Here is an 11,491-nt window from a genome sequence, read left to right on the forward strand (position 1 = left end):
TTAGGTATTAAGACTGAGAAGGGTTGTTTACTATACGTGGCCTAGAGCGGTACAAGACGGTTACCTTCCAGGACAAGGGACACCTGAAGTAACCCTCTCACCTATCCTACCTGGCGCCTCTCTGCCCTCCAGCTCTCCTCCCCCGCGCTCTCTACCCAGCTTATAAAGCTTACACGCATCTGAAAGTGATGTCAGATGGAGAGAGAGAGAGAGAGAGAGAGAGAGAGGAGGCGAAAAGAGCGCAGGCTAAAAAGCTTACCGCCCAGGTCAGTCTAGACGTTGGTCAGAATTACAATGAGATAGAAGAAACGCGACGGGCGGAGCTGAGGCAGCCAGATGGGGGTACGAGGCAGGGTTGCCACACCTCACCAATCCTGCCCACCTTCCTCTCCTCTACTCATCACTTGTTAAGCTTCATGCTGGCTCACTACTGGCACTTTATCGGCCCAGATATTGCGTTATGTGCGTCTATGGCCACCATGCCCGCTAACTCTCTAATGAGATGTAATTTACGAGATGGACATCATTAATCATCCGGAAAAAAAGCATCCTATATTTCCAGTATTTTTAATTTTACCGTGAAAAATTATCCCATTGTCATATTTGTAAAAGATGATTTTTTATATTGTCCTTATTTGTAAACACTGGTAAGTGGGCATTATTAATACGTGAAAGTTATATGTTAGAGAAGGAGGTATCTGGCGAGGTGTGGCAAGTGTACCCTGGCTACAGGTGGGCCGGGGGGACTATGCACTGTCCACTCACTTCGTTTATTCTTAGAATTGTTCGGCCACTTGTACTTTCAAGCCGTCCCTTTTACACGGAGTTACTAAGAGCTAGACTAGCGTGCGCAGTGGCCAGGTGCCCGGACTGAATATGGAGATGGGTGGGCATGCGGGCATCTCGTCCCTTCAGGTAGATAATGGCAGGTGAGCAGTTCCCCCCTGGTCTACCTGCTCCCCTCCTCCTTCTCCTCCTCCTCCTCTCTTGGCGTCACTCAAGCATAAGACTCCTGAGTCTGGCAGTCGCATTCCCTCAGGCTACGTAGACGCCACCCTCTGTCCCTGCTCCTCGCCTCTTACTACACCCTACCTTCACCTGCTCACCCTGGGCTATGTACCGTCCATATAGTGTTGTGTTGACAAGCACTTGATAGTGTGTGTGTACACTACGTGCGAGCCTACACGAGTGTGAAACAAACTAAGTGCAGCAGGACAGCGTGAGAGTTCTTCAAGGTTAAGGACAAAGCATAGAGACGATCAGTGGGTGAGAAGAAACTTTGGTTAACTAGTGAACGATGGTTTATTCTCGGTTGTTTTAAGCGGTTGCTAACAGTTCGTGTCCTGGTAATCTCAGTGTGGACTGAGTTTTGTTGGTGCTTCCAAACCACTCTGTCGACCTGTGAATCTTGTCTAACTGGAATAATATAGTGTGAATCACGTGCTACATGATGGCCATGTCCCCACTGAACGCAGGAAGTCCTTCCGAGGCTCTCAAACGAAAGTCCCCCAGTGTCACAGAAGGGGTGGTGCTCTCACTGAGAAAGCACCAAGTTACCTCGCCCATCTCCCTCACCACCTCCAACACTACCCAAGTCTTCTCCGTCATTGAGGGACAGATTATGCACGATGTCGACGATGTTTGTGATGATGTTGTAGACGATGTTGTTGATGATGTGGTCGACGACGCCGATGACGAGGTAGGTCAATGATACAACAGCACGTCACAATGTATGTCTATCGAAAAAATCTGCTTAACATGGGTCAATAGGCCCACTGCAGTGTTCTTCCACTCACATGTTCTTGTCCTTATGCATGCATGTTTGCACTCCGTTCAATATTATCTCCAGCTTCGGCCATAGGCACCTTACCCATGTGTCTATTAAGTGTTTTTGATTACCGTAGTAATGCACCCTCATAGGAAAGATATGTAATCATGATTCACACTAAAACACTATAAAAGCAAGTCACAAGTAACGAGGTGTTGAAATCCTGGTCAACGCGACTGTGTAGGGAGGCAGCAGGTAGCCATGTGGCAGCATCCACACCCGCGCCTCTGGCTCCTCTCTCACTAATGACGTTCACAAGCCGCATTTTTACCGTCTTTTCTCAGGGAATTCGGTGTAAATGGCCTTATCAACCCTCGCACGAGGCATTATCATGGCCCGAGCGAGATCATGCGCAGCGTGGCAGTCATTGTTGGTATGTGGGAGGTTATCAGCTGGTTGCCGGGGGGTGGCGCGCGTACGGGGCTCCCTCAAGGCAAGGGCTTTGTGTTGGGACCTTTTTTTTTTTTTTTTAGTTCCATGAAGATCTCTTGCTTGAGGATCTGGCTTGACAAAAGGATGTAAAGAATTCGTGCTTCTAGGCTTAAACCACGAGATTATATCCACGAGTTATGAAGATTATTATGAAATTTTGCTGAAAACCTTATCAAGATTGCAGCTGTTGATCACTTTATGTTTTACAGGAAATACCTTAAACTCCTGTTGTAATTACGCTTTAAATTTATAAATGGGTCACGATGCTACATTCAGCTCACCAGTCACAAACAAGCAATGATCCAAATGATGTCTTGGTGAGATCAGCTGAGCGCCTGAAGGAGTTACGCCCCCTGCATCTGGGTCGCCTGAAGCTACACGCACAATAAACACTGCCTCCAGGAGCACGCAAGGACGCCTCCAGCCCCAAAGACCGTAAACATTGCCTCCAGTCCCCAGTACTGTCAACACTGCCTCCAGAAATACGCAAGAACACCTTCATCCCCAAACACCACCTTCGGTACGCCTCCAAGATGCTCCCATGATACCTCTAAGACGCCTGAAGAATGCTTCCAGGACACCTCCAGGAGCCGCAAGGGTGTCTCAACTCCACACTTAAAACAATCTCCGAGACGTCCTTAGATACCTTCAGGATCTCTTCAAATTGCATTTAGGATGATCAAGGACGCCTTCAGAATTCCCCCAGAAAGTCTCCAGAATGTCATTAGACGCCTCCAAGATGCCCCCAGGATGTCTCTAGGATATCCCTCCCCTACATGCCCCCAGGACACCTCTAGGATGCCTCCAGAACGATATGAAGCCCTCCGGACGCCTCTAGAATGCTTCCAGGATGCCTCTAGGATGCCCTCAGGACGCCTCTAGGATGCCTCCAGAATACTAGCAGTGCGTTTCCAGCTACACACTAAATGCTACCTTCAGATGACGTCCAGGATGCCTGTAGGATGCGTGAAGGATGTTTGTAGGATGCCTGAAGGATGCTTGTAGGATGCCTGAAGGATGCTTGTAGGATGCCTGCAGGATGTCTCCAGCTACACATAGTAAACACCGACATTCACGATCTCACAGAAAATATTTTTTTTCAGTTTGTTTACATTTTCGTGAGCAATGCCGGAAGCCAAGACAGCATTCTAGCCGTTATGCCACGGTACCTTTAGGGTCATTTTCGCACTTCCCCGGTGTCGAATTGTTGAAAATGATGGTGTCAGCTGACTGTCAAGCGAGGAGGTTTGGTGCTAATGTTTACGCTGCCTAGTACAGTAAGTGTGCTAACACTTGACCGATGAAGAGAGGGGAGTTATGGCTCAGCCCTTTCACGGGGTATATACATTGTCAGGTGTATATCCGTGAATACACCGAGAGGCATATATCTGTCGTTTTACTTTATTCCTTAGTTTATAGACTAAAAGGTTCTAAACGTTAGAGAACAGGTGAAATTCGGTCTTGAAGACTCCCTTGCAGTCGCTAGTTCATAGACCTAAGAAAACATTTTTTGTGTGATATCTACGTTCCTACGTGAGAATACCGATGCATGTGTAAGCGCCACCTGATACTTCAGGTATACAAATGCTTGTATAAAGGAGTATATGGTTAAGACAGCAGAGTACTCTCCAGTCCTAACCGAGGCTATCTACTGAGAACTGTTTCTGTTTAGATCAATGGCTATCAAGTATTATTTAGGTGTTTGAGGGAAAGAAGATAAAGCAATATTTATGTTATATGGAAGTTGAATATGAGACTTTTAATAGTCATGTTATATGTGAACTTAGGGCCCTCCCCCTCACTTCTTGAAAGAATAAAAGGGGGTTTCTAGGTAAGAGGGTGTAATAATAGGTAAGAGGAGGTTGTAGGTAAGAGGGCGAGGCTAGTGACGCTGCAGTAGTGTACTTGTCTTGTGTATATCTCTTTTTACCTTACTTTTTTTTTTGCTTTGTTTATCTTCCTGTGTGTCTTCACCTTCATTTACCCCTCTCCCCGTCTCATCTTCTCTTGCTTTCTCCCCCTCCCTGTTTCTCTCGTTATTTTGTCATTCTCCTTTTATCCTCTTTCTTGCCATTCTCTCCACGTTTTTTCTTACCCTGTTACCTTCTCACTCATCTGGGCGGACAAAAAAGCTGATTTATGTAAACAAGACTAGGGCGAACAGCTGTGAAAGTTAAGTTACGAGGGACATACGTGTTACAGCCCCATCCCACACCTGCAGCTCCATCCCACACCTGCAGCTCCATCCCACATGTGTAGCCCCCACCTCTTCCTCCCTCTCTCTCCCTTCTACCAACATATCCTCCCTCGCCTCTTCCTAAACATCCTCCTTCCAGTTATTTTAGTTATAACTCCTCCACACTCCCTTCTCGCTGGGGCGTCACTGCTGTCACTGTCCCTATGCCAAGTGTTTTTTAGCATAAACAGACGCGAGTGCACGCACGTAAACCTGAAAAAAACATATAAAAAAATGGAGGAAGTGCAGAGGTTTGTAACGAGACAGGTATCAAAGCTAAGGGAAAGGATCTTTGAGACTATAAGAACTGAGCCTGACTACAGAGGATAGAAGAACCTGGATAGACGTGATAAAAAAGATGGACTCTTGGAGAGGCAAGAAACAGGTACGCAAGGGCACATTTGGACGTTAAAGATGAAGTTGAGTCACAAGGATGTCAGGAAGTATTTCTTCAATTTCAAAATGGTCAGAAAGTTGGAATCACTAGGGCGAAGTAATGAAAGCAGGTTCCATACATTGTGTTAAGAATATGTATGGCAGGGCCCACGAGGCTAAGAGAATAAATCCGGCAAGCAGCAAATGGCTTTTTACCTCTAATTTACTTGTGACCCGTTTCGTGAGTTTTTCTTGCTTTCTTGGCCCGGCCTCTATGGTGATTGACTACTCAACCAGACTGCTGCTGTTGGCAGCCCAGCGGACTACATAATCATCACAGTCTGGTTGATCTGACACACAGCGGAGGTAGTGATACAGTTTACTCTAGAATACTTCCACACCTTATGCTGGCAATATTTCTGATACTTGCTGGTAGAAGGTTAAAGCCTCGAGGTCCCTGGAGGTTGACACACTCTTCCCTTTTTGTGGCAATGGCTTTCCTGTTTTTCACTGGGTCTGTCTTCCACTTCTTCCCGTATCCTTCACACCAGGAGGTTGTTACAGTGGTGGGCGGATTTGGGACCAGGCCTCCCTGTATTCCATGTATGTATTTTTATATCTCTTTCGCCTTCTCTCCGGAGAGTACATTTCCGATTCCTTGTTGTTTAAATGCTGTCTTGCTTTCTGTGGGCAGAAAGGGATGCTTACTGTATACTTTCCGGCGCTGTTGTCTCGCCTGCTTTGAATGGATCTGTCAGCGTCAAGCAATACTCTCAGGTGATTTGAATAGTTGATAAATTAGACACATGTGCAACTCTTGTGTGGCGAAACGTTTCCTCAATAAAGATACCCAAGAGTTGCACATGTGTCTAATTTATCAACATGTCGGTTCTGTGAACCATTCATCTACAGGTTTGAATAGTGACACCATTGGCATTATTTCTCTTGCTTTGAAAGTTCTGATTATCCACTATGCCATTTTTTAAGATTTTTTTATGATTTACTCCGTTGTATTCGTTAAAAGACTGGTCAGCTGATGTTATTGCATTCAAGTCTCTAACAAGTTATTTTCGTTCTAAATTGTGACTCTTAGAACTAAAATAACCTGTTCTCTGTATATGTTCTTCCTTCTGAGTTTCTCATTCCATTTCCGAGCAGTTCAAAGTTTTCCCTTTTCCCCCTTTTAACATCACGTTATATTCTACTTCCACTAGTAGATTTTAGATTAATACAAGTGGAGTAAAACCGGCAAGTGGTGGAAAAAAAGTGGAAATCGCAGTCACTGAAGAAGAATCTGTTTACATGTGACACGTCTTAGTAAAGTTCCTCTTTGCCAGGGTGACTTTCATGCTAATTTTTGTATCGTCCGCCAGAGGATGAAACAAAGCCGTGGTCTGTGTTTTTAACTAGGCTATGAGAATAAAAAAAGAAACATAAGGGGTGGAAGGACTGTGCCTTGAGGTACTGAGCCTATCACCTTAAGGCTATATTTTGTATACTTTATTTATCACTACTTTTTGTTTTATACTCGTTAGAAATTTGAAAATAAATTTGCCTGATTTTTCTCTTATACCTACTGACACCATCTATTGACATCACCTTATGTGCTATCATTCCATGGTCACATTTGTCAAATGTTATAGCAAAGTCAGTGTAGATCACGTCAGTATTTTGGGATTCTTCCAAAGTCTCTGGAATTGTCATAAAGATTTAGTAGTTGTGAAAGTCTTGCTCTCAACCCTTGATGAGATGTGCAGGTTATGCCTTTCCATAAAAATTTAATTTGGCGTCTCAACACCCTCTCAAGGATTTTAATATATTTTTTATGATGTTCCATCTACTGACATGCAGCTATTCTGACAGAGCTTTGTCTGTACTTTTTAAGATCCCTGGGATTTCACCTAGATCTAAACCCTTCCTTTAAAACATGTTGCGTGCTTGTGATAGTGGTACTCCACATTTCTTTACAAATACGGAACTCCGTGAATCTGTTGCCACCGTTGCATGTGTGGGCAAGTTTTTTATTTCCCGTCCATTTCGAAGGGATTTGTGCTAAGGTCAGATATATAATTTGTCAAGTGGGCATACGTAATGGTAAGAAACTTCCTGGATCTTACACTCTTCTGTTGTTTACTGGATTGCTGTGTAATGCTGGTCTTTCATTTCTCTGATTTCTTTTTTCATCGTCTGTGTACCAACTCCCTGTTAGAAGTGGGCCAATTTTAGGGGTGGGTTTTTATTCAAATTATTCGTATGTATACCAATATTGAGAGTATGCCCTGTTACTTCAATGACTTTCTCTTCTTCATACGTTAATTTCGTATGATTGTAATGTTCTACATTCTTGTCTATTGTTTATTGGTAATCTCTCATTGCAAGCTATCTTTCATTTGTTGTGGTATATCCTCGTTTCTAAGCAGTTTTATAACCCTTTTCCTTCCGTACATTATTCTCCGTTCGCTCGCAACAGATAATCTCATTGCAGACTTTCTCAGCTGAACTTATTTTATAAAGACATTATAAGTTCATTGATTCTGCTCTTTCCTGCACCGTTCACTACTATTTGCCAGGATATGTCTGGCACTTTATTTTTTTTGGTCCCAATGAGTTCTCTGGGTGAGTTAAAATTGATAAACTGCTTATCACGTTGGCTGTTTCATTAGATCTTTGATCCTGTTTCCATGCTTGTCTGTAACGAGAGTGAGGTCTGAGCATATCGTGTTTGATCCTGGTTAATTCCTCTATTCGTGAAGAAAAGGTCTGAAATATTTCCGTTACTGGGAGGTTCGGTTGTCTGTTGGTTCGAAGCAAACGTTTCACAAGGCCCCAATAACTCTCTGCTGGATTAATATGAATCAAAGTACTACGTCTGATACTGTTGTTGTCCACCATCTTTCATTTAACATGTGGCAAACTGAAATCTTTAAGAGGCATAATTATAATTCACTGTAATTCAGCATCTTGTTGTTTGTTCAAAGGTTCCTTACAACATAGTGACTTATTAACTCTCTCATTTAAATACATTCTAGTTCTACACCCATATCTCGCTGTCCAGAAACTCCCCTGTGTGTTTGAATCCTCTAAACATAATATTTGCTTCTCTATGGAATCGAATCCTCTTGTGTAATTTAACGTTGTTATTTTCAGCTGATTTTCACCCCTGGATATTAGTAAAATGGGATGTTGAATTACCGTTTGTGACGTTTGGATTTTCAGTCTTTGATAATACCTCTGGTATTGTACCATCTGGTAGTATGGTACTTGTTGTACATATCTCCGTGACTCGACCCTTGTAGCCACAAATGGGTGAGTGCAAACACACACACACACACACACACACACACACACACACACACACACACACACACACACACACACACTAACATCATGATCACAGCTCTGCTTCTGTGACCACAACCAAGCAGTTACCAATTGATAATCATAAGCATCCTCGGACACATGTACATAAACTTACACGCACTCTACACACTGACACACTTGTACACACACGTACACACCCTCGCTCACACAAACCAGCGGGCTCGTGGACACGCCTCAGAAAGTTTGAGAAATGTGTGAGCAGTCTTCAGGACGCACAATGAATTCTCCAAGAAACTGAACGCAGCATACTGCTCTTCAGACACGACAGGAACTGAAGACTTTCTATCAAGGTTGAGGGACTGAACACCTCAACAATGCCTCTCCACTTCCACGGTCTCCACTGTGAAAATCGCATCTATATTCAACTGTGCAGGCGAAATATTTTAGCAGAAAAGATGCCCAGCGTTGCACATGTGACTGACCTGACTAGGATAAGGCATTGGCTTAAGCCGGTGGGAGAATTGGACCTGCCTCGCATGGGTCAGTAGGTCTGTTACAGTGGTCCTTATTTCTTATGTTCTTATGTGCTTTATTCATCAACATTAGATTGCACAGCTCCGGTGTGGAAGCAATACCCATCAAACACATGAATTGAGAAAGTTCACATGTTTGCCAACAGGCTGGATCCTGAACTCACGGAACTGGACTATGAAAATAGGTTCAGGAAGGTAAACCCAACGCCACTGACTAAGAGAAGACTCAAAAGGAAGAGTGAGAGAGCACAATTTGAGAGTGAATATGCAGTTGAACCAGACAGATATACTAGCATATGTAATGTATTTTTTTCATCAATTTATATTTAAGGAAGGGGTGTTGATGTTGATGTGTTGATGTTAATGTGTTGATGCCTATGTGTTGATGCCAGTGAGAGGCTCTTGATCTGTTGACTATTAGTAAAACTCTCCTTCCTTGGATGAGACATGATTATCCCCCATTTGTGAAGCCTTAAAAATAGGATAGACAAATGTATGAGTGAGAATGATATGTGAGTAGAATGTGCCTAGCATGGTCCACTAGACCTACTGTGCTTATCTCTATTACATTCATACATGATGAGATTAAGACACATTCATACATCCTTACGTTCATACCCTAGGCGCTGTATGATCCCCTGCTGGCTTAGCGCTTTTACATGAATATACATACTGCACTTTTTTCTACTTATTCTCATCATATACATACATGAATACATACACATATACATAGTCTTCCCTGACACGCGTCACAACAGCAGCTGCGATAGCAGAAAAAAATGTCTGCATCAACAACAACGGCGACTAGACAAGCGCCACAAACCACAACTAATCCCTAACCATCATCCTTCACCACAACCACAACTATTAGCACTATCACCACCTTCACCGCCACTTATCACCACACTCCACAACCACCACCACTCCCTTCCAGCCCTCACCACCAAATTCATTAACCACTCGCTGTCAGTCCTCACAAAACACCACCATCTACTACTACCAACAACTTCACTAACACCTAACCTATCACTAACACCCTGCCCCCACAACCACTATCACTTACACCCTGCCTCCACTCCCACAACCACAATCACTAACACCCTGCCCCCACCCCTACAACCACCACCTCCACACCACTCCCATCACTTCTGCCACCAGAGCCACCACCAAAGTCAACACCTCACTCTCCTGAGCTTATCACAGAGGGTCAAATTGAAGATCACACATTGTGTTGTAGTTACTGCAGTCGTCACTCCCAGGGAGAGGGTCAGTGACCGTGCCGGCCAGTTTGGTCTCAGTTGCGAGACCACTAGACCAAGTCGGTTTATTAACCCTGAACTGTTAATCTCCTATCAAGGCTGAGGGACTAATCACCTCAAAACTACTACCGCTACTGTTGTCTCAACATCCTTAAGTATTGCATATGTCTTTCCTAGGAGGAAACAGTGAGAGCAGTGAATCTGCATTCCATCAAGGAGTAGAATTAGAGGGAATATACATGTAATACACAATCATAAGTGGTCCATGGCCCAGCATGGGCCGTGGACCTGTTGCAATTCTTTTTCTTGTGTTTTTATGTCTTAATGATGAATCATACACATGTACAACACCTGGGTATCTTTATTTTCTCGACGATTCGCCACCAGTGGCTCTGTCAATAAAATACAGAAGACTGAAGAGGTAGAAGATGATGAGGTTATCAGTCCCTCAGCCAAGGGCCTACCTCTTATGTTTTATTCATCAAGTTATCAGCACTGTAAATCATCAATAATAGAACAATGGAGGGTTAATAACCCCATGATAACTCGCGAAAGCCAAGCACCGTGGCTTGTTCAAGCTTCAGGCCCTCTTCTCCATCCCAGCGACCCACAACAGCAGACTAACTCCCTGGCACATATTTACTGTTATGTGAACAGGGGCAGCAGATGTTTAATTACTTATGCCACTTGCTCTGAAGATCAATTAAAGCCGAGCAAGACTAAGGAGTCAGTAACACGGTGGACTGACACCCAGTGAAAAGGGTCTGAAACATTATACAAGAAACAGTACCATGGGTCTAAAACACTGCAAAAATGCAGTGCCTGTATCTTGTGGTTATTTATAGGTTGTTTGATTTGTGTGGGCTGGCGTATTATGTGTGGGTCGGGTTTTTTCTTAGTCCTGGGGAGAACGCGGCTTGTCCCACGGCGTTTTGTATGGGCGGATTTTGTGCTAGACCTGGATTGTCCCGGGGGGACTTTGCCTCGCCCCCTGTGAATAGTATAAAGGGTTAAGTGTGTGTTTCGGTTGCTATATACTTGTTGGTATTTACTGACCGTCCGTGATTTCCTTCTTGAAGAAATAAGAGAAAAATAATGGTAGTGGTATCCTGTCTTCAGTGTTATTTACATTTCAGTTATTTTTGCCCAACATTGGGACTGCACAACATGCAACTAACATCCAGGTACCTATTTATTGTTAGGTGAACTGGAGTAGCAGTTGCAAGGCGACTTGCAAATACGTCTCATCCGAGTCCTCGTTATGCACTTAGAATGAAGGAGCGGCAGCCTTTTTTGTAAGTGTAGGAGACTTACTGGAGGACTTAATCACTAAGACTCATACATGTCGATCTAGGAAGAGGTTGAACAAGGCATCGATAACTAAATTTGAGATGCGAAAAATAATGCTGCTCTCTCTCTCTCTCTCTCTCTCTCTCTCTCTCTCTCTCTCTCTCTCTCTCTCCGTTGTTTTTTTTCATCATGGAACAAAGGATACGTTGTCTGTTGA

At 43.8% G+C, this 11,491-nt stretch overlaps 1 protein-coding gene across 9 annotated transcripts in view; it reads left to right on the plus strand.

Annotated features, from left to right (window-relative positions):
• TfAP-2 (transcription factor AP-2) overlaps positions 1–11,491 on the plus strand; it is a 445,395-nt gene that overhangs the window by 85,453 nt on the left and 348,451 nt on the right. For 2 of the 9 annotated variants that reach the window (XM_053793507.2, XM_053793533.2), the window contains exon 1: positions 899–1,699. The exons of 1 other annotated variant lie outside the window; for it this stretch is intronic. In XM_053793507.2, the coding sequence (XP_053649482.1) occupies positions 1,448–1,699 (252 nt within the window). In that variant the 5' untranslated portion in view covers positions 899–1,447. Of the gene's footprint in view, positions 1–898; positions 1,700–11,491 lie in introns of those variants that run through there. 6 more of the 9 variants (XM_053793542.2, XM_053793569.2, XM_053793524.2 and 3 more) reach the window with 5 other exon arrangements.

The sequence above is a fragment of the Cherax quadricarinatus genome, chromosome 20, assembly GCF_038502225.1.
Source record: "Cherax quadricarinatus isolate ZL_2023a chromosome 20, ASM3850222v1, whole genome shotgun sequence".
NCBI classification, from domain to species: Eukaryota; Metazoa; Arthropoda; class Malacostraca; order Decapoda; family Parastacidae; genus Cherax; species Cherax quadricarinatus.